The 27,899-nt window shown below is 45.9% G+C and overlaps 2 protein-coding genes across 4 annotated transcripts in view; one reads left to right on the top strand and one right to left on the bottom strand.

Moving 5' to 3' along the window:
• Nucleotides 1–26,101, top strand: part of LOC118512807 (protein FAM13A) — a 38,245-nt gene extending 12,144 nt beyond the window's left edge. For 2 of the 3 annotated variants that reach the window (XM_036057758.1, XM_036057759.1), the window contains exons 2-4: nucleotides 4,689–7,253; nucleotides 18,219–20,375; nucleotides 22,866–26,101. In XM_036057758.1, the coding sequence (XP_035913651.1) occupies nucleotides 18,225–20,375; nucleotides 22,866–23,579 (2,865 nt within the window). In that variant the 5' untranslated portion in view covers nucleotides 4,689–7,253; nucleotides 18,219–18,224 and the 3' untranslated portion in view covers nucleotides 23,580–26,101. Of the gene's footprint in view, nucleotides 1–4,688; nucleotides 7,254–14,243; nucleotides 14,835–18,218; nucleotides 20,376–22,865 lie in introns of those variants that run through there. The other variant, XM_036057757.1, reaches the window with a different exon arrangement.
• A 561-nt stretch (nucleotides 26,102–26,662) lies between these two features.
• On the bottom strand, nucleotides 26,663–27,803 carry LOC118512810 (1,2-dihydroxy-3-keto-5-methylthiopentene dioxygenase). The gene is made up of 4 exons (XM_036057762.1): nucleotides 27,498–27,803; nucleotides 27,224–27,429; nucleotides 27,051–27,147; nucleotides 26,663–26,978 (listed from the first exon to the last, which is right to left on the bottom strand). Exons 1-4 carry the CDS (start codon nucleotides 27,618–27,620, stop codon nucleotides 26,853–26,855), a joined length of 552 nt encoding a protein of 183 aa, XP_035913655.1. The 5' UTR covers nucleotides 27,621–27,803; the 3' UTR covers nucleotides 26,663–26,852.
• Between the last annotated feature and the right edge of the window lie 96 nt (nucleotides 27,804–27,899).

Below are 27,899 nucleotides of genomic sequence, written 5' to 3'. Positions count from 1 at the left end.
AGCAAAAAAGCCAAACGAACAAAACAATTAGCGACTCTAAGTTAAGTGACCACTACTGGCCCATTCCAGGCGCAAGGAAGATCAATCGATCGATGGAAATTAATCTATCAGCAAATAGTTCGTTCAGTTGAATTAATTAAGAGAGCAGTAGCAGCAGCAGCAGCAGCAGCAACATCGTTGCGATTTGTATGATTTCCCTCGCTTCGGAGTGGAAGTATTCCAATTTCCATGCATGCGCTGGTACACAGCCCGTTTGGTTGGAAGCCTTTGATGAGATTCATTCGTTCGATTGACCGGAAGTCGTACCAATATAGCAGCTTCAGCATCGATATTGATTATTTTTGTGTCCGATGGCAACAAACATGCAAACGAACATCAGCAAGCAAAAGACATCAGGACTTTATTGAACTTCCAACGTGCCTTAGCTCTGCTAATGATGTTCAATCGATGTGCCATGATACCTGGAGCTGGAAATTGTATCCATCATAAATTCTGTGCGACTCAAAGTTTCTCTTTGACGTAATCCTTAACGAGTGTGCACAGTTTTACGTCAGAACTTTCCCTCGGAGTTGTGGTGTTTGGGGAGTCTAATGCAAACAAAATATTCATAAATACTCCTTTCTTTCTTTCCCTGCCTTGATACCACACCTTGGCATCGAATTGATCCGGGTCGTCCGGGTTGTCAAACGTTTTTCTAAACCAAATTTGTCCCCAGAGCAATGTTGCTACTTCGTGACCTGAGAATGCTTTCAACAAAGGAGATGCATCCGTTGCTCTCCAGAATCGATCCACTTTCACCCAAGCGGCGTACCCCATGTCCTCTATGCAGATTTTTGCTCCAAGAATGCAGAACAAAAGGACCAGCAGGATGACGTGGTGCATTTTTCTTGAGGCGGCTTTGTTCCCCACCCGAAAGGAAGCGGCAAATCAATCGAAAGAGAGAACGCCTCTTTTCCTGTGTGTGTGTGTGTGATGGAATGGCTTTCCTCTTTTTTTCTTCGCTTGCAACAGTTACAAAAATAGCCGGGCCACCACTTCACAGCGCTGAATTATTGCTACCAATTGAGGAGTAAAGTGAAACATATTGGAAGTGAATTGAAGCGAGACCGCTCGACCAACATCATCATCATCGTCAGGATCGTTGCTGCTACTGCTGCTACTGCATGGAAGAAGCCAAAATTAATAAACAACGTTTCAGCACATTTGCGGACGGCAAGTCATATTACGGTTCTGTGTCGCAAACGGTGGAACGCGGGGATGAGCAATCGGGAAGGAAGGGGGTTGTGCTTGTGCAGTGTTACGTGTTTGGCAAAGTGACCGCAGAACTGCAGCCAGATGGGATTAATGTTAGAAGACAGTTTTTTGAAACTGAAAGTCGCATACGATCCAAAAAACTTGGGCTTGGAGTGGGACAGTAAATGGGTTAGGGAAAAAGGGGAAAATTGAACCTCCTATCTCGTATGTGTTCCCAATATCCCCCTTCTTATGGTGATGAATATCTTGACAAGTTTTATTAAAATATTTAACTAAGCGGAACGAAGTCTTGAAGTTCTAAAAATGGAATGATTTATGATGCAGGAGATGTTCACCAGCTCTGCCTACGGGTTGTCTATGTCGTCTTCTGTTGTGGAACTTCTTGACGGAAAAGGATGACAAAAGCCTCTTGGTCGTGTATGATACTTGACCCAATAACGAGACTAGTGCTTCTGTGACGTAGAAGGAACACCCTTCAGTGGACGAACATGTTTAAAGCGAGTCATATTAGTCATGTCATAAAAATGACACCTAACAACCTTCGCTTTAGCATATTTTTCAGGTCCTAAATCTTACGTGCATATTTTTAAAACACAACCGTCTTATTGTTGTGATCGCATACTGAAAATTGTTTTAAACAAGTGGATAGTAGTTTTTTTTAAATGAAAAATTTTTTATAGAGAGAAATATTTTAAAGAAATTAAAAAAACTCATTTTTTACCGCATTCCCCTGCTTGGCGATAATTTGTGACCCGTTCAAGCTGAACGTTAAAGCTGGTTTTATGCCAATTTATTATTCCACACTTTTGGCTGTGCAGCACCCTGCACTCGCATGAATGTGTGCCCATAACGCTTGTCGCAGTATTTTGTTTTTTCATTCTTTCCCTCACTTTGTACACTTTATTGTCGTCATGTGTGCAACGAGATGTGCAACAACAACAGCAGCAGCACGAAGAAAAAAAATTGCCCCCAAGAAGTTCCATTTTACCGGCCGGCTTTTAGGGCGCAAAACGAGAGACCGGTCCTGCGAAGGCCGATGGAGAACGAAATCTTGTACCAACAACCCCCTTTCCCATACACACCCGATCGGATGAACCGGCCAAACCGGTTCCGTTTGCGAGGATCACATCTTTTCGCTTTTGCTCTTTTCGGGTGAGCAGATATAATTTATTTAAATAAATACTGATTGCTCGCTGTTCCGTGCACGGTGCGTGGGTTGTTGCCAGGCCGGGCGGCCGGGTGTCTTCCGTAACTTCGCTCTTCAACACAATCTTCAGCACAAGCAAGGAAGGAGCGGTGTGTAGTTTGGTGGTGTCCCTCTTTGCTCTCTGGAACCGGAATTATTACTGCGTGCAATAGCGAAACAGTGTTGTCGTTTTTTGGAGGAAAGTTCCAGAGCTTTTCTTTCTCTTTTTTTGGATCCGGCTATCCATATTGCCTTCGGCTGCATTCTTGATTGAAGCTGTAAATTTGAGGCACCAATTTGGACCTGGGATATCCATGTTGGGCAGGTTGGGCCCCATGCATTGCGCAACATCTGTGGCATGTACATAAATTTCTCCTTCTTTTTGGAATTGTGGAAAGGAGAACTTTTGACTTTAATCCCAAATTCTGAGTTTGCGCGTGTTCGAAATGCATTGATTGATTTCGGCAGTTTTTTGTTGTTGTCTCTGGTGAACCTATTTGATTGCTTCATGATTTATTGTCTCCCAAAATTGCCCTCACGTGTCTTCAATCCCAAAAATCTATCTTTAACCTTGCCTTGCCATTATTTGCAATAAAATGTGCGTGACACAAACCGTTTACTAGCTAAAACGGTCCGGACACCGCACGCCATCCAGAAGGCAGCACCACAATGTGATTGCCAACGATTTGGATGTCAGATTTGCACCGCTAGCGAAACGAAGGTCGCTCGCCCAACAGGGAACCGAATTTATTGCAATCTGATTGTAAAACTTTTTAATGTCAATTTTTTACTGTCCGGATGGGAATCGGAATGCTTTCACCACCCAAGTGTTCTGCTGGAGCTGCACTTTTGCTGCCAACTTTGGCTGCTGTTGTTATGCCAATTGCAACCTGGTGGAAAGAGTCGTTCGTTGGTTGAGATAAACTTAATAGACATGCGAAGCTACTTTCAATAAAGCACTTAACTTCTTGTTACCGTATAAACACAACCATAAACAAGACCATGGTTCGAATCTGGGGAGGATAGCCATATCGGACAGAGAGAAAGAGAATATTTATGATTAATTCATAACGTGCTCCTCCTCCGAAACCTTCCCCATCCTAATACCGCGTTAGGAACTAGAGCAATGAACTGTGTTGATCATTTAGTAATTGTGATTCCCTCCCGCCACTCCCCCCCCCCTCCCCTCACACGTTGGAAACAGCTGTCAATGTCAATGTTCTACAGTTCTGCTTGAGCTGCCGAGAAATCAATATTAAAATGTATTTTATCGATATAAAGGAAACACGTGCGCACACGGTGTTCACCCAACCATTATTTCACCACGGCGTGTTCTGAATCACCCAACCTCTGGTGTGACCCAATGGAGGTGAGTGAAGGTGAGCAGTAGAACTAGCTCGATGGTGAATGTTATGACAATTAATTTACACCTCAGCCCACTCACCCACCTGCCTGCCTACCTTCCTTCGGACATTAGCATACTGGAAAAGTCCGTGGCCACACTCTGCACTTTTGCTCTCGTTTGAATTGATTCGCATCGGAGCAGAGAAAGGGAAGGTGCACCAGACATTGGGTGAGGAAGTTTTGCGAAGTTGGTTCTAATTTCTCATCTGATGCGGACGAGTTGGGGATTTAATTTTCTCTTGTTTCCAAGTCAATGCCGGGAAACCTGATCAGAAGAGGTCTTCGGATATTGCATCACTGCATCTTCACAGTGGAATCCTTACTAGAGCTAGAGGAGGTAGAGTTGTATAATCTGAGCTCGACTCGTACGGGTGCTTCTAATTGAAGAATTTACATCTCCTGCTCGAGTTCAAGTGTTCCTATTGCAATAGGTCAATATCTATCATATTCTGTAACAATGGTCAACGTTTCAACACCATCCTATGGAGAAGGTGTTGCTGCAGGAGCATAGGGCGCCGTCACACAATTGTGGCGTGTTTTCCAACACTCATGGCCTTGAAGACCTTTCCCATTTTATTCTAAGTTCACCTGTAATGGTGTGCCATTATGGGCAACAGGTCGGTTGTTGTGCGGGGAATGTTACAAACAACCCATGTACGGCTTCTTCAGTTCTATACAAGAGAGAGGGACATTAGTGTGACACAGTCATTAGGAATGCATATCGATTTATCGATTATTACTTTTAATGCTTCTGGATGCTTCCGCAACATATTGTACACACAATTCGATTTACGATATACATCCGGCTAATAAACATTCTTTTCTTCCTCCTTGACCGTTCCAGAGAGCCCGTTCGAGTGTTGATCGTGTTCACCGGATGTTTATTCTTGACGTCTTCTGCTCCACTGTGGGATATATCTGGCAGCGTGAAACAAACAGCCGTGATTAAACGCTAATAATCTAGCAGCACCGGAAACAGTGCACGACGCCGCCCTTCGTAAATTCCTCGCAGTGCTGAATTGCACTTTTGCTGCATATCTGAACACAACTCGCCAGGAATGTGTTGCGTATGCACAACCCGATAGGAGCAAAAAAAAAAGAAAGGAAACCAAACACAACAACACAGAAACAACAGGGAAGCCCGAAATAAAAACAAAACAACGCACCACTAATCCACCCTCTCCTAGCGATCTGGGTCTATGTGTGTGTGTGTCGTCTAGGCAAGCGCGTTTTCTCGCGAGAATTGGTTTCGCCGTGGCGTGTAAGCGGTATGGTTCAGTGCGCCGAATCGACCAAGTGCAGCCATTGATGCCGGAGCAGCAACGCAAATAAAGCATCAACAGCAGCAGCAGCAAAAGCACCGAAAACGTTTGGCGAGTGCGTTTAGCCGCCGCTCATCATCCATCGATTTTTGGATTCTCTCCCACTGAAAAAGGGTGGAAACAAGCAGCCTTCTTCTGGCTGGCCGTTTGCGAGGGTAGTTTCGAGAGCGAGCGAGAGAGAGAGAGCGAGCGTGCAAGTGTTTGTGTTGTTGTGTGGTGAAGCAACCCACCCTTCGCCAACACACAACAGTCCGAAGAACGCACGTTACGATTCGACGCAACCTTCGCGAGCTCGTAAAGTTCTGGCCAGAGTTAGTTCGACACTTGCGTGCAGCGGCATCGAAATACTACACGAAGTCGAAGTTGGTGTCCGAGTGACTACAACAACTGCGTAGTTTGATTGCAGCCGGCGAAACAGGCACATCCGTACCAGTGTGTATAGGTGCCTTCAAACATCAACGGATCCGCCAGTCGGCGAAATATCATCACAGCAGAGGAGGGGGGGTGTGTCACATCTTCCGCGAAGGGTGTGTGCGCGAGCAGACTTGATTAAAGTCAATTGTGGTGACCAGATATAATACTACTGTGAACAGCAGCAGCAGCAGCAACAAGTAGGCGAACGTCTGCGAAAGGTCTGGTCGCCGATAGAATTGCGTCTGTCGGCGACTGAGCTCTAGTGATCGGTGCCTGTGTCGTAACGGAATTGGAATATTAACCAGAGAACCTGGTTCTAGAGACCGAGAGTAGGTCCGACTACCTGCTAGAATCGAAAACCCCCTTCAGTGTCGATTGTGTTCTGTGAGGAATTGAACAAGATCTCCTGCAGCCGCAAGTGATCACCAAGCAAAAATCCGAAAATCTTGAAGATTTCTCGTGCTCTGTAGCGTGCCAAAGAGGATACTGTAGCATCAACCACACACACCGTCGCAGCGATCCTCGTCTGTTAACCGATCGTTCCTGCACATCGCCAACGCATCCACGTGTCCTGCGGCTTCCACGTTCGTGTGTGCACGATCGTAAGGGCAGGGTAGTGCATTAAATCTGGGGCAACGTAGGCGGTTCCCATGCTGAACTACCGCCTCGTGTCAACGCACTTCCTGAAGCAGCCATAGATTTCGCGGCCCATCACCGCACCGGCACCGGCGGGGACCCCCAGCAAGGTCGTAAAAATGTGCAGAGATCGGGATATGCCACTTCGATGAACTCGAGCCTCGAAACAGCCTCAACCAGTTGTTGTACTCTATTGTGTCACCACCGCCGTACGTCGCCGTCTGCAGTACTTGTTCGTTTCAAAACCCGTGAAGAAGTGTCGCGTGTGATAGAGGAATATAGTGCATTACAGAGAGAGAGCGAGCGAGAGAGAGCACTAGTGTGTGTGTGTGTGCGTGCGTGCGTGTGAGAGTGTGTGTGTGCGTGCGAGAGGAGCGAGAGTAGGTGGAGAGGGGTGAAACGAAGCGCTACTACAGCACCGCATTAGTGTACTACGTTAAGCTTCATACACTACTACTTCCTTTTACTACTACTGCTGTGTACACGGCTGCGCCATACATTGCTTCCTCACACAACCACACATACGTGCGGCGCTTACCGGCTAGTGCGCTGGTGTGCGCGTGTCTCTGTGGGGTAGTCGAGCGGCGAGCAGCGATCCTTCGATAGCGACATCATCATCCCGGTCCTAGTAGCTTGATGTCATCGGAGGAATTCACATCCTGCACGGCCGACCTGCATCTCTCCAAGCGTCCCGACGAAGCAACGTTGAGAGGATCGATCTGTTCGTGAAGATCTAGATCAGTAGTGGCTGGTCGACACCAACCATCACGCGGCATATCGTGCTGGGTGCTTTAAACGCGCGTGTGTTCAGTTTAATTAGATCGCAAGTGTTCCTTACATTTTTGTTTCTTTGGCGCTGACCGTGCAACCCGGACGAACCATCTGGACCAAGCCCAACGTCCTAACGAGCCCGGAAGCATCAGCAGCAGCGACTACCAACCGCTGTCGCTGTTTGTGGCCACCGTTAAGCCGCGAAGATTCCACCCAAAATTGAAGCATTTGCCAAAAACTGCTGGGAAACTGTAACCGCTTGCGTGGTAAGTACATGGAGGGATGTCCCATCACCTCGTCACCTGCTGCTTACTTTATTTTTCGATACCGGTGAAAATGTTGTTGGTGGCGTAATTGTGCGTTTGCGGGGTTTGTTTAGGAAATGAAGACGGTTTAACGATGCTGAAGCGCGATGATCTAAGCGAAGGTTCAGTTTATTACCCTCGATCGGTATTGACCTTCGTGGCGTTTGGATGGTTGGCAGGTTGCCATTCGGAAAAGTGCGCTTGATCAAAACGTACAAATGTGAAGGATCTTTGAATGCAAAGGGATGATTGATAAGAAAATTAGAGCAGACAGTTTGCTCTTGCTTTTTACCCAAATCTTTCATGAAAAAAAAGATTAATTTTTTATTTCTTGGTATGTATTGTAGTCAAAACCTTGAGGATCTGATTAGATCTTAAACATTATTCTTGAGGATCTAAGATCTCTTACAACGTTATAAAAAAATAACTGAAATTGTAATAATGAAAGTAGTTTTTCTTATTAAATTTATATTCGGTTCGGATCATTCAAGACTTCATTTAATTCTTTGAGTAAAGATTCTCACTTGAGAGACTATACATTCAGTGATTGAATGATTCATATCTCTGTAAATCACCTTGGTTTTAACTTAAACTTAACTTGACCGAAGATCAACTACGTGGCATCATTAAGTCTAGTAAGCCAGAAATGGCAGACTTGACCTTGACTTGAGGTCGTTTGGCCAAGAAGAGAGAGAGAGAGAGAACTTAACTTAAAATGCTTATCAAAAAAGTCCGATTTTATTTACCTTTAGATTTTATTATGGAACTTTATAAGTGCTATCAAACGTTAGGTTTCATCGACTCTGGGCTGCTCATAGTATACAATTTGTTTAGCGTCCCACCAATCCTTTAAATTAGAAGAACCGGATGAAGTTAGTTCTAAATGCCGTGCTTTTTTGTATGAAAATTTATGCATGGATGCAAGGTCCTTCAGGTTACACAGCTCAGACTCACAAGCTTTCATTAAACTCAATCAGCTCATAGTAGACGATTTCTTCATTGTCCCACCATGATATCCCCTTTAAACCTTCAAATCGGCTTGTAACACGGACCTTTCAGATATTCGACTATCTCACCTTATGAGCTTTGATTGCACTCCATTAGCTCAAAGTATTCAATTTCTTGTTGGCATCCCCTTCAGGAAAACCTTAAAATATAGATTTCGATTAGATTGTTTGGCGAAGAATTTACCAATCTTTTTAAGAGAAAATATCTTAAATTGATACTAAAACAGATAAAACTCCTTGCACAATGGACACATTAAGAAGGTTTCTTAATCGTATTTAAGCGATCTAGATTTTTTTTTGTCAACCGGTGGTCAACATTTTAATCTATCCGCCCGCCACTCCTCACATTCTCTAAGCGAACAATATTCTCACCCCGCAAGTTAACATCGACCAAAGCAAAAAAAGAGGCCGCTCGCAAATAACAACCGATTTGTAGTTGTTGTCGCCGAATCGCCATCATCCTCTTTAACAACAACGCGGGCAAAATGGTTATTTTTAGCCCGTACCGGCCGCAATCATCAATCACGGCGTATGGCGGCCATACATTGGCACTTTACCGTAACAGGCAGACAGCCGCAGCAGTTGAAGATAATTTTTTTTATTTGCGCCTTTTTTTTGCGGCCCAGGTTATGGGCACCGGTTCCCCTGATGATGTTTGTTTTGCTGCTTCAAAATGCGCCAATTTCGTGGCGGGGACACAAGCCGACCGACCGACTGGGCCGGTTTTCAGTTCGTTCGTTCTTGTGTTTTGGGGGGGGGGGGTAGCTAAGATGGGCGAAAAGCTTATCTTGGGGTGCTGAGTGGGTTCGTTGCGCAGGGTTAACGTGTGCCTGGCGTCTTGTGTTAGTGGAAGTCTTTTTTTTCTCTGCTGTTCTCCTCTGCCGGCGAATAATTGTAAATAAATAACAACAGCACGCATGGACCAACAGTGTGTGATGATGCACGATGATGGTTCGCCGCTCGCTCACCCGGTTTCAGTAAGGCGTAAACATATTTAAACCGGCTTGGGGCTGGGCCCCGGCTTTGTTGGCACCGGTACAATCGTGGCTGATGAATTTTTGTTTACGAACGTCGAAGTTAAAAAGGCAAAGTTTATGATTAATTTAACAACGAAAAGGCATGTTCGTGGCCGTGAATGTATCGTTTGCTTTGTTTATGGGCAAATTTTGTACCAGTTACGTGAGTTTTATGATTGTAATACATTTATTTTTTCAATCAGTAGGGTTAGCAGGAGTTTCTTGACTTTGTTCAAGATGAGGTGGACAATTCTGGAGCATCCAGTCTTATCTGGGTCTTGCTGAAAAAAATCCGACTTAAGTCTGAATAAAGATCCCTCACTTAATCACCCTAATAATAGTAAAAAGTCTCAGTAGCGAAAAGTGAGTGCCAGTGAGTGGGGGATGGGCCTTTATTCAGACTTCAGTCACAAATCCATCATCTTGAAAGGGGAGAATGAACTACAGAGTCCAATTCTACCTTGTATGCCGTCCATCTTTAGCTCTCTCTCTCCCTCTTCTTGGCCTAACGACCTCTTATTCGTAGGTCATGTCTGCCATTTCTGGCTTACTAGACTTAATGATACCGCGTAGTTGGATAGTTAGTCCTTACTACGGGGGAACGCTCTGGAAGGGATTTGAACTCCGGTCCTGCCTCATGAAAAACCGCACCATTGTCGCCTCTACCACTGGGCCATCTTTGGCTCGTTTAGCTCAAAAATTCTAACAGGGATAATCGTCTTCCAACACTTACAACTTACTAAATTGTGAGCCTCTTCTAAAGTACAGATGATGAAATTGGCCACCAAACTTCAACGCGTATACTATACATACAACAGACTTAAACGATCATAGACCTCAATTATCACACTTAAAAAAATCCTGAAGCTTTCTATCGAGTTGAAACCCCATATAAATGAAACACCACAAAATCAAGAATCATAAATTGCTTTTTCCAGAACTTCATCTGGACCAACTTCAACTTTTTTATGAGGTACGGTTGTCTATAAATAAAGCATTAATCCTCTATGTGCTCCATATATTGACGATCTGCTGGAAGAGAGCGTCCTGCCATACTCATCAATCCTCAGACTTGCGGAATGTTTAATCTGCGAGTTTTAAGCAGGCAAAAGATGAAAAGTGTACTAAAAACTAGATATTGCAATATTGCCGACATTCATTAATCGACCTTCAAAATTCACCTGCACGCTCTACCCGGGATTAGTCAGGGATTACGTCTTACTCCACGTGCATTTATCCGCTTCCTTGCAGTCTATAGAAATCGCCAGGAGCTCTCTCTCTCTCTCTCTCTCTCTCTCTCTCTCTCTCAGGTCTAACCTTTTGCATCCCTCCATTCGACCACTTATCCACCGGGATGCACTTAAATCTGCGTGCGTAATGTTTATGGTGGCGAACAACTTCCCTCGCTCTCTCCCGGCTTTAGCCAACCGTCGGGGCCCGTCGAGATGACGTATTTCGGCACTTGTGTGTGCTGTGCCGCTCATATGACTCGTCATGAACGGTATTTTTACCAGTGGCGGACGAAATCGCCGAAGCATACAAAAACAAAAGCGAAAACCTCAACCCGATATCTTTCGTCGTCGGGCGTGTTTTCGTTGCGCGGTTTACCTTTTAACGTCTTTGGTCCTGCGAGGATCGCCATTTTTGACACATATTCACCAACCGATCGCGTATGGCAATGGCAAACGGTAGGAGACAGAAGCTCAAGATGGAATGCGGTCTCTTCTCACCAGCTTCGTCCTGACGCAAGTCGGTGCTGTGGGGCACAGTCATATGCCACGCAACTTCATTTCGTTTGCGCTATTTACATTTCTCAGCGCTTGCTCGTCACACCGTGGTACGTGGTCTTTACGCGGACTCCGAGCTCCAAAAGCGGCCAGCCAGCCTGGTGATGATTAATAATGCAGTAGCTTATTTTGGGAAATTGTCCAAACAAGGTATTTCTTTTCAGTTGCTTTTTTTACCCAAGGTTCTATATTGCCCGTCAGCACTAGGGAAATGATGAATGTGAGATTGGGCTGTACTCCGCCCGGATGTGCTATACATATTTAAACGACGAAATGGTTTAATGGTAATGAATTAAGGTAGTTGTTTGCTTTCGGTATCGATTGCTGGGGGGGGGGCAAAACATTTTTGCTGCGCTTCTGTAACGGTAGAGGCCTCACAATATCTCATACCTAGCTACCGTAAAATGTCACGCAGAAATAAATAATCTCTGGAACCGGTATCTAATGAAAAACTACCTAATATCGCATAAAACTGGAGTAAACATCGCCCACAAAAAATGGTGCTGTTTGTTTGTGGTGTTGTTTATCAGCCACACTGCTGATTGTGAGTCATTGCGATCTAATTATAGACCACAACAAGACACACACACACACACGCCATTTGCTGCGCCTATTTTTAAACCGTCGCCATTTGAGCCCACTTTAAGCCTTACGAAAATACGCCAGTTGTAAAGATATTTTGATGTTCATTATTCTGTCGTAATTCTTCCGGCCCAGCAAGTTCGGGAGTTTATGGCGCGTTCCGTGACTCACAGGTTCGCATTGCTGACAAATTAATTTCGTCCCGATAAGCATCCGCCACGCAAACGTATCTAACGCACAGTCTGTTCTTGTACATGCACTTGTTGATGGTCGGTGGCGCGCTGCACGTTATGGGTGCGTGGGAAAAAGAAATGTTGAGTATCCGACCGAGTCAACAGTCGCCAACTACCGATAACCGGTGAGTCGATGAGCGTTTTATCAGTTCCAATTAGCGCTTTCCAATTTCCTTGAGGTTTGCAGTTTTAATTAATACCATTTACCACGCGTGGTGGCCTCCGTATGCGATTCGGGGCGGGATTCTCCGACGCTGTTACTGTTACTGCCATCGGGCTCCCCTAATCAATGATCAACGATCTGATCTTTGAGCGGTGTTGAAAGAGATGTTGAACTCTGTAGTCGGCAACCCCGGCCAGCGGTTACACTGGGTTTCGCCGATAGGGAATATGAAATGGAAAGCGACGACGAGTGGACGGGTGGCACTCGTGGCAAAGGAAGCACACACGCTAGATGTAAACAAATTTGATCAGTGTGCTGTGCTGATAAGAGCGGAACCGACAAGAAATTGCAAGGCGGTTTCCAGTTTCCAGTGCTCCCTCCAGTTCCACCGCGAGTAGTGTGGGCTGGTGCGGGCTTGGGGAAAGTGGAGGCCTAGAGGTGCCACCAAATCACACCGAGTCGCAAAACTAGCTACGGACACCCGCGGAGCAATTATAGCCACCTACCTAGCGTGGTGGTGAGAGATTTCATGCCCGTACCGCCACGATAAAGATAGGCCGACCTTGGGGACCTTGGGTCGTTGAGGATGTACAAAGGAGGGGTGTGTGACGACATAAACGACGTAAAAGGTGCTAACACTCTCACCCGTGCTGTGGGCTGAATCAGTTCGGTTCAGATTAAATCGGTGCAGTACCGTTCGTTCCGGATGACACTGGACGATCCATCCAGCATCCAGGGCCTAGCCTAGATGCAGCCAAATGGAGCGGTAAAAGAGTGCCTCGATGTCTGCCTCGGTGTGATGTGTGATGCTGTTGCTGCTGCACGCACGCGGACGCTGTGTGTCGTCAGACCTTATCAGGAAACGGATCACCGTGTTTAATCGGATTATGGCTCCTTGCTTACCGCAGCACCGTCTTACGGAGACTGCTAGTCCTGGCTGTGAGTTTTGGAGTTTCTAGTGGGAAAGTTTGTTGTGGGAATAATAGACGTTGGAGTAGAAGAACACGGTTTAAGTTGTGCTCTAGTTGTACTTCAACATTCCAATTCGAAGTACACAAACATTGGTCCTAAGGAATTGATGAGGACAGTTGGGCTTTTGTGAGTGCGATCAGGGTATAACCTAAACTTTGAGAGCGATTTGAGTCAGGATTTCTCTATTTGGAGCTACTTTTTAGCCTCAAAGCTGCAGCCTTCTTCTTGACGAAGACTCAAAGAGCAATGGGTGTGTTCTATCCACTATAAGATAAACCGAGATTCCGAGAATACAGATTATTTCTGAACTCTTATCTAGGCTATGCTGTAATATCTACCTTTAACGTAGTTGGTATGTATGAAGTCTAATTCTTAATGAGACTCTGACGAGCTCTTGGACGATTGTCCACTAGTGTTGTTCAGTTACTGCGCTACACGATAATGGGCATTCTTCCAGCACACGATCATACACACAGCCGTGGTGAGATCACCACTATTCCAGCATTCCTAGTAAAGCTTTATCCAGACGAGAAATGGCGTTGTAAAAGGTAATGAAACAGCTGTTTACTATTCACCTTTTTGTTTGTTTGTATTGGCAATTGTAACGTGCCGTCTCCGTCTCAGCACAACAAAAGCCATTTCCAGCCGGTAAAAGCCCACAGCACTACAACCATCCTTGCCTGTGTTTGAACGATTTCAGTCAATATTTGGCAACGGGCTCACGGGCTCAATTTGCAATTCGCTCCATATGATTAGCATTCCTCCCCATTTACTCTGCCACGAGACTACAGCTGGAGGTGTGTTTGGGATGCTTTTTTTCTCTCTAATTCTTGCAAGCAAAACCCGCATCGGTATTGAAAGTCGGGTATATAAAGCGGTGAGTTAAGCTGATTATAGCTTAACCTACAAAGGAATGTTGGAGTCGGGGTGTTACTTTCGTATGGCGCATTTTATAAGCAGCCACCAGATACAATTTACTGGAACACACCGTTCAGCCACAGCTCTTGTAATACACCGCAGATAAGCGTGACAAGTCGTCGTACTGCAGGTGATAAAGCGGCAACAAGCACGACAGCAGCAGCAGTAGACACTCTGGGAATCGACTCGGAAAGGTGCGCCACACTGCCGGGATTGACCGGGATTCTACTGTGTGTGCTGGGGTGTTGATGATGAGACTCTTGCTGTCACTCGCTGTGTCTCCCTGTCCTATCAATCCGCGCGCGCACTTCCCAATGCGTAGTCCGTGAGCGCACGTCCCATTTTGTAGGTGTGAGTGCCACCATTGCTTGGCTTTATCTCGTCTCGTTGCCGTGCAGTATAAAACCGATCCCGGGAGACACGCGAGCTCCCACAAGCTATGCGACCGGCATCGGAAGCGGAGGCAAACAATTCTCTCGCGAGAGTATAAAAGTCAAGGACTGGACTGGGTTGTGGTTTTGTAGTGTTTTCAGTCGTGTAAACAAGATCATTGCCAGGTGCACTAGTGGAGTTGAATTAGTGGTTGATTAAAGAGTTCAAGTGAGCCTGAGGTGGTGGGGCTACAGTGTTTTCCCAACTCAAGTGAGAGTGTGTCTGGTGGAGTAGCTAGGATTATATACAGTGTACTAAGAGAAAAACCTCGACGTGTGTAATAACAGTTCAGAAGTAAGAAATTCGACACAAGGTCCCCTCAGACAGACGGACAAAATGTTGTGCGTACATCCATCCAATCATGCGGATGGTAGAAAGGGCTTGATCTACAAGCTAGCCCATGCCTGTCACATTCGTCAGTGGAAAACCAAAGTAAGTTCTAGTTACAAATTACCTGTTTTCGCACACGAAATAGAAATGGAAGATTCCACTCGCGACAAACACGACGGACTCGGTGTCACGTTATTAGTGCTGCTGCTGCGTTCTACTTGGCACCACACTGTGGTACCTCCCCTGTTCAAGTGGCGAACCAACTTCAAGTGGCCCGTTTTGTTTTTTTTGTGGGCACAAAGAAGAAAGTGAGCAATCGAGCGAGCAATTTGGTCCTACCGCAAGCATCGCGCAAGTGTTGTTAGGTGGTTAGGTTCGAGCACTGGAAAGCTTGGTGTGGCTTCCGGTTAACGGTCGAGTAGCGCATCGTACCGTTCCACCCATGTCAGCTGAAGTGGGATGATTTTGGAGAAAATCTCATGTCACGGGACATAGCGTGGCCGTCCAAACAATGACTGGACATTGTTTTCTGGTTAGATAATGCTTGGTATCTGAAGTGCCTGAAGTTTGAGTGTAATGGCCGGCTTGATCGGTGTTGTTGTTTTTGAAAATTTGTTCAATTTGTAGCTGTTGGCTGACTCGTTTAGTGCTCGGAATGCTAGGATTACCTGAGACAGCTAGCTCTGTGCATTGGGGCACCTTCGATCGAGGCGTAACTCTTCTAGAACAGATAGTGTGGAAGCGTCAACGACCATCACCCTATTATTATTGCTTCAGAGCCTGCACGCCTCTGACCTATTGAATCGGGAGAAATTGGAGCACAGTACTACTGACACACAGGCACACGCTGCTTCAACCAGCAGCCATTATCAGGCATGTTCTAGAAACTCGCTCTATCGCTTCTTCCACGCGATATCCTACCATCTCAATTGCAAGCATTGTTTGGAGCTATCAAAATCGACTGGATTATCATATTGGGTGGGGGGTGGGGTTGATAATGCAATAATGGCAAACTTCCATCAACGAATCACTTTTTTACGATACTGCTATTAAATGTCTCTTTACAACCGTCGGAAGGAAATTCCATGTACCCCCGGTGCCAGATAAGCCACAAACATTTGCGCGTGCCAAATAGCGATTAGTTTGTCCTAACTTCGGTAAGGCGAGAGTATCACCATCTAGATGTTGGTAATTTTTATTCCCTTCTGATGAGGTTAAAAGGGGGTGTGAAATCGAATGACACCTTGGGTGTCGCTGATAAGAGCAGGGTGTGCAAATTGGGAGATAATTGAGATCCGATAGGGAACAAAACGACGTCATTTGACGGCTCGGAAAGCAGTGATGATGGAAGTACCAGATGTCGTATGATTTTGATGAGACACATCGCAGATTCGCCTCCGTCATTTCACGGAAGGGTGAGAATAATTGGTGGTGAAAAGTATCATTTTTTAGGTTTTTAAAAGGATAATAATTAATTGCTGGACCATTTTAATAGATTTAAAACAGATTCAGGGATTTAATTTTTTATACGAATTAGAAATTAATTAGTGTTTTTTTATTTGCATCTGAATATAGACTGTAGACTAAAAAAACGCAATTTAAAAAAGCAGTCACAAGACTTGCTGTTGTTTCTATAAATAATTCGGATTTTACTCTCTTCAGTAAAGTACTGGGCGCCTCCAGCAGACAATTTCCATGTAGACAAAGTGACTAAAATTTCTCTTTATTCCATTTTCCTTTTAAATTCATCTCCATAGTTGAAATATTTTAAGATAGTTCTGTCGTGTTTTTTTTTTTTGAAAATATACTGCCTTGTTCCTGTCGACAGACAAAAAAGACATAAAAATCTTCATACTAGAGGGTTTGATGTTCATTACATTTCAGGGCTCGTTTGAAAATTGAGCTTTATATGCCCGAAAATGAGGCTCATTGACCGTAGTGCCTTGATGTAGACATCTAGAACTTCATTTATTCCCATCAAACATTTAATCAATCAGCTAAACTTTAAGCTAAAAATAATCACCAAAAATTTGCTCAAAATAAAAAAAAACTGTTCCCACCCAGTCAGCAAAGCTATTTTTTTCTGCATCATCCTGTCAACAAACTAATCGGCACAAGTGCAAGTGTACCGTTTCGTAACGCTCGCCTCGCACTACAAACAAAAACAAAAACTCGCCGATAAAAATCACGTATCACACTCAACCATCCAGCCCGATCCCACAACGCCACCACCAGTGTTGTTCCGCGGGGGCTGGGTAAACAATTGGAACAATTTAAAACGCGCGCCACCCCGTCATCGACGGTCGTTATTTTTATGTGTGTTTTGGTGCTGCTCAATAACCGCGCGAGCGACAATTGTTTAGCGCCCGTGTTTTGTGCCTGTGTTCTAGCTTTGCAAGCCACAGTATCGGACCATTTTCTATCTATTGATCGTGAAACAATTTGCACCACCCGCTCTGTGGCGCTGCTCCGTTTTGTCTACTTGCCCGTGGATAAATGGAACAGAACGGCTAAATGGTTACGGACGAATTACGTGAATATATCGCGGATCACATGGCAGGACACACGAGGGAAAATGTGAAACAAAGTATCGGTGGGCAAACTAAATTGACGCGAATGCATTTCCGCGACGATATGCAACGTACGTCACGGTTTCTCTCGCCCGTTTCGAAGGTCGTTCGAGAGAGAGAGAGAGAGTGCAGGAGAGAAAAGTAAAAGCGATGGGGAGGAGTAAGGGGATGATTAGAGTGGAATTTCTCATTCTACTCCCCTTTTCTCGCCCACGACACAAGTTATACGTGCCTTTTTGGAGCTATTTATTATCGCATGGGACGCGTTTTTTTTTTTATTGCACCATTTATTTATTTGTAAACCACCATCAGTGAAAGCTTGCTGTCAACTGCTGTTTAACGTTTGTTATTTACCATTTTTGCTAGACAGCTCTCGTAAATATACCCTCAGCTCGAGCATCGATTGAATGCTGAAGTGTTTGATCAATGTGTGTGCTTTTTGCTTTATGTTGCAATTTTATTGTTCGACCTTGGATCGATAAAATATGGCAATTGATTGATGTGGCGCGGAAAAATGTGTATGTGTTTAGAACGTGCCGTTACTATGGTTTCCGCCAGAAATGCATCCGAAAACGGACTTTGTTTAATCAATCGATGGCGCAGAAGGTGAAAGCTTGTCTGTTCAAGTTTGAACTGTACGGTTGACCAGGCGGCTCCATCGTTGCTCATGGTGAGAATATATTACGAGATAACGAGTATTTTTAATCTACAAGCAATTGTTTTAGTTATTAGTACAGTTCCTGTGAGCAATTATGGCATGGGAGAAAATAAAAGCCATTTGCATACGTTTTTATTTGGAATTAAGATATTAAGAAATTTATAAAGCACCAGGCGTCTCCATCACCTGCAATCCTTCAAATTTCGCCTACTTTCACTAACTTTTTTCCCCCCCTTCGTTCTTTCTATTTCCTTGCAGTGCGGCATGCGTCGCCCATCACTGGGACAGAATGAAGACGACCTTAGTCGTCTGACAACGATTATCTCCCCGACCAGTATCAGCCTTTCATCGAACGGTCAGTCTGACCCGGTGGTGGTAGTCGATCGTCACGATGTCATTAGCTGCGGTCGAGCAAAAGCGAACGGCAGCAGTAGCAGTAGCAGTAGCAGCAGCAGCAGCAGTAGCAGCAGCACTAGCATCAGCAATGGCGCCGGCAACACGATCAGCAGCAGCAGCAACTGCCCTGCAAGCAACAACAGTGTCGGCGGGCTTGCCAGTGTTGATGGTAGCAGCACAGCTAGCCGCAAAGGGAGCAACAAGAGCAACAACAGCAGCAGCAGCAGCAGCCACAGCATCAACAGCACCAGCAGCAGCATTGAGGATGGCGTGAATGTGCTCGGTGGCAATAATAGCATCAGTAGCAGCGATGACGTCGATATTGGTGATGGTGGGGACGAGCGGCAGTGCACGCTACCGCCACCGCCACCGACGGTTCTGGTCAACCAGTATCTGCCGAACCTGATCAACTCGTCCGAGTGGCAGAACTGTCGCAAGCGCAAGGAGCGTCAGGATAGTACCTCCTCGATCAGCCAGGACCGGAAGCTTATCCGCTCGAACAGCGAGGAACATCTGCCGAACTGTCAGGAGGTTATCCGGCGAGTGTCGTCACACGAAGACTTCAAAAAGCGAACGCCGGGCGTAGTGTCGGTGGAGATTTCTATCGACAAAGAAAACATAATCGCCGAGGAAACGATCGACGGTGAGATCGATGAGCGGGGTGAGCAGCAGCAGCAGCAGCAGCAGGTGTTTGAGAAGAACCTGAAGAACAGTGCAGATGATTTGAAGAAATTTTTCATCGGAAGTGTCGAAAGTGTTGGCAATGGTGGCAAGGAGCATCACCACCAGCATGCCCATCACCATCATCACCACCATCACCATCATCATGGCAACCATCTGTACCACCATCTGGGCGGACATCATCATCTGCACCATTCCGGGAGCAAATCGCAGCAGTCCCATCATCGTCTATCGCCGTGCGGCGATATTCTCAAGTCCCGGCGGGACTCGGACAGTGAGCAGGATGGAGAGCACGAACGGCGACGGCACTGTGAACGGTTCTCGAAGACACGTCCACCGCCCGGTCGCAAGTCGGTATCGCCACGTGCCCGTAACAGCTCGAAGCACTCGAAGCTTGCTGTGAAGGCGGCCACCGTTGGTGGATCGGTGCTGCTCTCGGGAAATGATCATTTCTACTCCAAACACGATACACACCCGAGCGGTGGTGGAAAATCGGAACGGCGAGTACGATCGTCCAGTAAGCATCGAGAGCAGCAGCAGCAGCATCATCATGCCACACTGCTGGACGATAATATGATGGATGATGGGGCGATTCCCCTGTCAGATTATAACGACAACAACGTGCTGGAGAAGAACCACGCCGTGGAGGAAGTGTCCAAGCTGATCGACGACGAAGAGACGGAACCACTGCAACAGGCGGGAGAGGAAGAGCAGGAAGTACCACTTTCTCCGCGCGAAAAGCTACCCTGGGGCCAATCCTATCCGGACGATACACCGGCACTGGTCTGTCAGCGCTTTGCCGACGATAAGTTTGATCACGCGAAGCGTATGGATTCGGTATCGCACGCCAAACTGCGCCCGGTCGCTTCCGGCAGCTCGCTGAAGCTGTACGGTGCGCATCATCGAAGTGCCGAAAATGCACCCACCGCCACCATGCATCACCATCATCACCAGAAGGCGGGTTCGTCGGTACCTTCTGCTGCCGCCAACAACATGTTCGACGAGCGTATAAAAACGATCAACCGGAAGCTCGGTGCGTTGAAGAAGAAGCTGACGCAGTTCGAGGATCGGTTCGAGCTGGAGAACGGATGTCGGCCAACGCACGGTGACAAATCGGCCGATCCAGCGACGAAAAGTGTGCTGGTTGAGATACACAAGCTGCGCAAGGAGAAGAACCAGATCAAGGCAGATTTGGCCGTATTTGCGGCGAAAGTATCGGCACACGGTGGTGCGATGGTCGGTGGTCAGAAACAGCCGGCCGGTGGAAATATGGAGGATGATACAGCGGAAGAGAAACGATTGGCCAAGATGAAGGATACGATTGCGGACATTGAAAAGGTAGGTAGAGCAGATAGGGACGGAGCTTGAGTAGTGTATTTCTATCCTATCTCCATCATTTACGTCAGTATTCAGCGCGCTTCAGTCTTTGTTTCAAATGACAATAGTATGACGTCGTTGACAGTGCTGGAGACATCACTGGTGAATGATGAAACTCGATTCGGAATTCGCCAACTACCGGCGGGCGGGTAGATAATTATAGACAATTAGATGATCGTTCACATGATCGAAAAGCACCAGTAGCGTTTGTCTGTCGTGTGTCCCATTAACATCGTTTAGCACGCGTTCGTTATCGTTCCCATCTCGAAGTCGGAGGGGCGAACAAGTACGATAGACAGCCTCAGCGGAGGGCTGTGGGGAGTTATTTGGGCACGTGGCAAGCAGCTGGACCACCGTGTGTCCAGCACGCACCTGAGGAGTTACGATACACAAATTGTCATAAATTTGACACTTTAACGGGCAATTTTGTTTGATCTCTTTGATGGATTATTTGAATGGCCGTTTCAACGTTTGAACCTTTTTATTAGGCTTTAAACGTAATTGGAAGCGTTTTGTTTGGGGATGTAAAATATTTTCTATCTTCTGAGGAATTCTCCCTCGCGAGGCGGATAGTTAATTTGAAACACCACTGTCTGAAGTTTCACTCAGCTTCATCTAAATCACGCGTTTGCTCTCTGTCACGGCCGGTCCATCCGGTTCTACCGGCCATGTACACTGCCAGCGCGCACGTTTTGCGTACCAGTTTCGCCCAGCTGCCGGCGGCAAACGCTTCCCGGCACCATTATCGATCGAAAATCAATTTTGTCTCAGTTGCCACAGTTGATCTCTTGACCGAACACAATCAACGGTGGAGGTACGGAAGCACCAGAATGTCTCCCCAGGCCTCCGTCGTCAACCTCTGCCTGCTGTGTATCACTGATACACCCCGTGAGCGCTCGCAATTGTTGTCGACCAACCGGGGCCGGGCCGGAAACTGAAACTTCAGTCTGATCGGTCTTTGTCCGGACAAACGGAGTGTGGACAAAGTTGAAAATAGAACCATTGATGGGACCGTACGGGATCCGGGTCCGGGCTTCCTTCCCTGCCATCCAATCCAATCAATCGTCCATTTGTAGAAGACCTTGAACCTTCTTTCTCCGCTTCCATCTTCTCTGTTGCTAAAATTGCAAGCATGATGGTGCGTTGTGAATGAATAGATCAATTCAACAAACCACCAAGTGGACGAATAAAAAGCGTACACACACACACACACACGTGCATGAAACCCCACATACGATTCAAATTGCAAACTCTTCCTATTTACCTACCAGAAGCGAGGAAAGATCCATCTTTTCCCACACCCGAGCTCGGTTGCCACCATGCAGCAACCCCACTGCCACGAGAATGAATAATGTTAGGCCCAAGGTTTTATGAGATAACTCGTTTATCGGACGGAGGAATGGAGAAGAATTTATTACGCCCAAGCCAGCCGAACGTCGAGGAATCATTACGATGGCTTCAGTCAACGGCGTGAGCGATCTTGCCTGCTGAAGCCTGTTACAGCTAACGAATGAGCCGTATTGTTGAGTAGTTGTTGTGTTATTCGCCAGATAATCACTTCCTACACACCCAGGACACACCTTCTGTGTTCAACATTTAATGGTTTTTGTTTTATTTCTTGATAGGATGGCCTGGTGGTATATCTGATACGCCCATGGCATATTCTTCTTCTTCTTCTTTGGCCTAACGACCTCTTAGATCATGCCTGCCATTTCTGGCTTTCTAGACTTAAAGATACCACGTAGTTGGGTAGTCAGCCCTCCCTACGAGGGAACGGTCCGGATGGGATTTGAACCCCGGTCCTGTCGTTTGAAGACCAGCGCCGATGTCGCCTCCACCAACGGGCCAACCATGGCATATTATTCAACTTAAATAAACAAATAACGCAACCTTACTTGCCTATCCGGTGCTACATTCGCTTCTCGGCTACATTCTACCATATCTTCTATGTCCGTGTGGACGGCGTAAAAGGATTTTACGTGCTGGGTCGTCCGGTGTCATTCTCATGACGGGACCGGTGCCTGTTGAGTCAAATCGCCGCTCTCACCCATTGTCTTTCCACATGTACGAGGCCAAAAATCCTTCTGAGTATCTTCGTCTCAAACGCGGCTGGTAAGCTTCTGCTACATAGGAGATTAGCGTATGCCAGGATCTGGATTGCCTCATAGAAGGTGGTCCCCGAAAATTTCACCTCCGTATGTCACCGATGGCCTTCTCTAGCACCAGATTGAAAAGAAAACGGGCAAACCTTTCTACCTTTTTGTAGTAATGATTTGTGAACTTCGATCATCATGAGGATCGTTCAATCTATGATCACCATTAGAGCAGTACAAGACGAAGCGAACACTGTAAAATAAGAATACTCTTATGGCGGATTTGTTACACATTTACGATCGAATTCTTCCCTTCCATAGTACATTTGCTAATTCTACGCCTTTTCTCCACTTACAGCGCCTCACGGAGAAACGCGACACGGATCAACGGAGCGAAAATTTGGAGATGCTGTCAAGCGAGCAGCTGACGGAGGAGAAAGCCTCCGTCCAGCGTGCCCTGCTGTACCTCGAGTCCATGTACGGTCGACCGGCGAGCCGCGAGGAGCGTGACGCGGCCCGACCCCTGTACGACCGGTACCGGCTAATCAAACGGCTGGTGAACCGTGCCAACTCGATCAGCGGCCCGTGCGGTGTGGCCAACTCGCAGATGCCAACCATACTCGAGCACGAGGCGCTCGCGATCGTCGGCACAACGACACCGTCCACCGATATCTCACCCCCGTCGGCCACCTCCATGATCCAATCACCCACGGACACAACGACCGCCAGCAGCACCACCACCACCACCGGTCAGCTGTCGGCGGATGATTCGGAAGGTAACAACACCGGCGGCACCGCAACGACCGCCAACACGACCAGCAGTTCGGCGACGGAAAACATCCACTCGATGACGGCGGACGAACTGTGGCAGCATTACGATGCGACGCGCGAGGAAAAGAAGGAACTGCGCCGCACGATCAAGGACTTTGAGCAGCAGTTCGAGGAGACGACCGGCCGGAAGATGCTCAAGTCGGATCGGAAATCGATCGAGGATACGTACGCTCTCTACAAGCAGAAGAAGGCCAAACTGCGGCTAATCGATGCGCTCTTCAAGAAGCAAATGCATGCCTAAAATGGTGCACACCAGCAGCGGGCCGAGGGATTGAACAGATATTGTATTATGTTAATCTTTTTTGGTAGGTTAAATATGAGAACGAGCAAAGACACACGGTAATAGGGGAAGGATCCGGTAACCCTAGGTTGTCGCAATAGTAAGGTTTATGGAAAATTGTTACTCTTCTGGCGTTCGTAACGACTTTCGCACATCGACAGGCAGGCAGATCAAGCAAGCAGGAGTGATCCTTGACGATGGAATTCAAATAACGAATCTTTTGCATAATGATGATTTAATAGTGTTTTTTTAGTTTTTTGTTAAATTTGTTATGCTTTTTTATATTTTTTCATGCTGCTTATTCTTCTGTTTTCTTTCTCAAAAACAAATGGTTTATGGTGCTCCTTGCTTGAGCGATATCAAAGAACGCGGGCGATGAAATTGAGCATCAAAGTTGGCATTGAAAATGCGTAGACATACGAGGAAAGATACTTTCTAAACACGATTCTAAAGAACCACGCGAGTGTGTGTGTGTGTGTGGGCCATATTAATGTTTCTTGCGTTTTTTTATTCTATGTTAAAAATAGTTTTTTTTTTGTTCGTTTATTATTTCTGTTCCATTTGCGTTGTTTCACGTGGTGTCTATTTAACTGTTAACGGAAAACTATTAAGAAAGAAGACTATTGCATTGTTTTAAGTATTTTTACACCCGTAGGAGATTCTAAGAAGAAGGAGTACACACACCGTTTAGTAGTGGTAGTAGTAGCAGTAGGTAGTAAGTACTAGTAACACACGTGAATTTGAGAGTGTGAGTGGCAGTGTGTTTGTGTGTGTGTGTGCGCGTGCGTGAGTGGCAGTGTGAACGAATGCGAAACAACACAGACTTGGCACGGGGGTTTTTTTTGAGCGGCCAAACAGAAGATAAAGAAGAAGCAAAAGACGAAACAAAACACTGCAAAATGGCCAGCAACAACAACGGGAATGGGGGGAATAACTGAAGAAAAGTAAAGCTGTTAATAAGTAAAAACACACTCACACACACACACACACTGAAGCAGTACAAAAACGAACGCTGCAAAACCCGGGGACACAGAAAAACCTGCGTTAGCAGAGGGGAATAAAACGCTGCGAACATGAGCGAATAGAAGAAGAAGCAGAAGAAGCGAAAGCAACACGGTACAAGATAAAGAAAAATACAAATAACAGTGGACAACAGCAAAAACAAAAAAATACAAATACATTTTATAGCTCAATAAGTAAAACGGGAAACAGTTGAGAACGAAGAGGCGAGAGAAAGAAAATTGACAAACAAATGCGAGCCTCAAAACCATTTGAACGTTTAACTCGGTGATGCAAACGGATACAAAGAAAACGAAACAAAAACCATGATATATACATATATACACATATTTACAAAATTAAAATTGCGAAAGGAGAATTGTGTGTGCGTGCGTGCGTGCGTGCGTGGTTGTTTCTTTGGAATATCTTTTAGTTAGGAGAAGAGTAGTAGAGAACAAGGACTCCACCCAGTACATAGTTTTCGAGTCCGCAAGCAAGTGGATGATGATGGTGTGCGTGTGTGTAATACAGAACAATAGTTGTTATAAAACTAAGTCTCTTATCCGCTTAACACAGAATACGACTCATACGGTGATCCTTTTTTGTACGACTCTTAGCAACTGTCCGGACCAACTGGACCGGAAAACGGTTCTGTCCTCTGTATCTCTTCCGGCATTATGGTGGTAACGCAAGTCTCTTTCCATTTATCCCTTAACGAACACACAGACTCAACCACACATATTAGCAAGGATAGGCTAAGAATGAAAGGGGGGGAGGGGGGCGTGTAGAGGTGGCCGATGTTAATAAATGCGCATACATACATAAGTAAATACGAGAAGGAACGCTTTAAAAGGATCCACGATTCACACATTATATATATATACACCTATACACTTATATCGAGAAAGAGGTACACACATAAACGAATAAGCGAAACAAGACACAACAAACACACACACAGTTTTTAGTGTCCCCCCAAGCATTAGGGCGTATGGGTTGTTTTGGTAGCTCTTTAAAACGGCAATAACAGCATATTATCTTTACTATTATGATCATTATGCCCCATACTACCAGAGTTAGGTTTTCAGAGTGCGCACCCACACACACACACACACGAAGCCGCGGAAAAAGTTGATTGGGGTGAAGCTAAGCGGAAGTTCTGGCCAAACGCCCTCGGCGATACCTGGCAGGACGGACGAACGAACGGAGGCGGTGCTTCGATTCGATGTTCTCTAAGAACGGGTTTTGTTAGTTAAAAAGCGAGCGTGCTGAGCAAGGAGGGATTTTGTAAAAAAGCAAAGGATGGAGCAGGTATGAACGATGATAATACAAATAGTAAGAGTAAAAGCGGATTATTACATTAGGTATGTACCGCTAGAAGAGCTAGAGCAGCAAAAAGATACACAACGGTTCTATACGACGGAATAAAAACCCCGGATCCGGTTGGTGTGCGTGTGTGTGTGTGATATCATATTGAACGAGAAGGGATACATTGTTGCTTTACTCGGCTCGGGAATCCGAATGGAAGAAGTGTTCTAACTGTCGTAACTCCGACTGGATCGAGCATACTTGATCCCGCCACCAGCAAGATTGTTGTGTGCCGAATGAGTACACTCATAAGAATATCTCCTCAAGGTAGAGGAACTTCTCTACCACCATCAGATTCCTATATATCTATAGGCTTATTTCGTGCTTCGGTAAGGTATACGCCGCTTCTGTGATGGGAATAAATCGGACCTTTAAATCCCATGCATTCCAAGACCTCTTACTAAAAAAAAGTGTCTTACGGGAATGAGATTCCTTGCACGATATGACGATTCCAAAATCCTATCTTCGACTAGGACGTCTTTGAGAAGATGAACCTGGGACGACAAGGCTGCTTCGATTCGTAGCTTAAGCCCTCTAGATGTAGCTTGGGCGATGGGATCTCCACGACACCGGAGGCCCTATGGATGAAGAAGACACTTGGTAGACACGATCCATCAAGATTAACAAGAAGATCTACCAATACTCGACAATCGGATGTCCCCGAAGGTAAAAACTAATTCGTTTTAAAATTTGAATTCGTTTTTTTTCTGTAGAAAACAATAACATTGCATTGTATGCCTGCACCCGGAGTATATATGGTTAACAAATTGCGTATTCAAAAATAATATCTGCAGGTTAGTATAATTGTGTTAGTGTAACCATTTTGCACCTGATGATGCTATGGTACAACGCCACAAGCACAAAGATTTACGCCACAAAACCGGCCTCCAATCGTTTCAAATAGTCCTTCCGACAGTCCATATCGTCGGCGGGACGATTGTACGGAAGCCAGACCGGTTCTCCGACAAAGTATCGCTTCGCTTTGATGTAATTCTACAAAAGGAAAAGACGACAAGGAAAGATAAATTAGAGAACAGGCTACTAATACTATAACATTCGTACTACCTTTGCGTCCAGCGTGAACCGGTGGTAAATGCCGCTCGGAATGATGATCAAATCACCAGCAACGACCTCAATCCGTATCCATGCATCGTCCGGCCCACTAGAACGAGTGCGAAATCGATTATATGCCCGAACGAACCGTGCAATCGACCTTTCACCGGTTCGCGATCACTTACTTGCGCACGTCGAAATAACCCGACCCATCCATGACCAGCCGGATCTCCTCGTCCGTGTGCAGATGTTCGGTGAAAAAGGATTTCAGTTTGTTCGCGTAATCGGGCAAACATGCCTCGGAACAGGTGATTTCATCCTCGTACGAATAGCCACGATCGTTGCGGATCTTTGCCAGCACCCCATCCGTATCGTACGTGGGCACATTAATCTGGAACGGAGCGCCATGTCGTTTAATATTCTTCCGGATCTGGTTTATTGTTAAACCGTCTGTCTTACCTTGAAATATTCCACTCCGGTCGTTTTAAACAGTTCGTCCAGCGTTACGAACTTGGGCGGATCGAGCTGATGCTCCAAACGCTGATCGGTCGGTTCGTTGTCCATAAACCAGGCACGTACCATTTTGAGTTGAGCTTTATTTCACGAAGAATTACCGGACGAGTTGATACCAGGCTGGTGGAGTTGATTGCTGATAATGGAATGAACTCGAACGGGGTTTGAAACACTTTTTTTTTAAAGGTACAAAAAGTAGCGCTATGTTGTTGTTGATAAGAGAGACCAAAGTGAGTTGAGAGGAGGTGCCGTAAAAAGCCCGTTTTGACACATGGAAAGAAGTAGAAGACCAGGACCAGTTTGACGTTTACTTGACCGGATTGAATCAGCTGGTTATATGTGTTGTTT

Source organism: Anopheles stephensi, chromosome 3, assembly GCF_013141755.1.
Source record: "Anopheles stephensi strain Indian chromosome 3, UCI_ANSTEP_V1.0, whole genome shotgun sequence".
Classification (NCBI taxonomy): Eukaryota; Metazoa; Arthropoda; class Insecta; order Diptera; family Culicidae; genus Anopheles; species Anopheles stephensi.
Note: the sequence above shows the minus strand (reverse complement) of the source record. Positions and strands in the feature narration are given on the sequence as shown.

What these genes read in the sequence shown, in the direction of transcription:
- LOC118512810 (XM_036057762.1), bottom strand. Translation starts at nt 27,620, where the DNA reads ATGGTACGTGCCTGGTTTATGGACAACGAACCGACCGATCAGCGTTTG. An exon ending in CCGGAGTGGAATATTTCAAG is followed by an intron (nt 27,430 to 27,497) that starts GTAAGACAGACG and finishes GCTCCGTTCCAG; the next exon opens with ATTAATGTGCCCACGTACGA. An exon ending in GGTTATTTCGACGTGCGCAA is followed by an intron (nt 27,148 to 27,223) that starts GTAAGTGATCGC and finishes CACTCGTTCTAG; the next exon opens with TGGGCCGGACGATGCATGGA.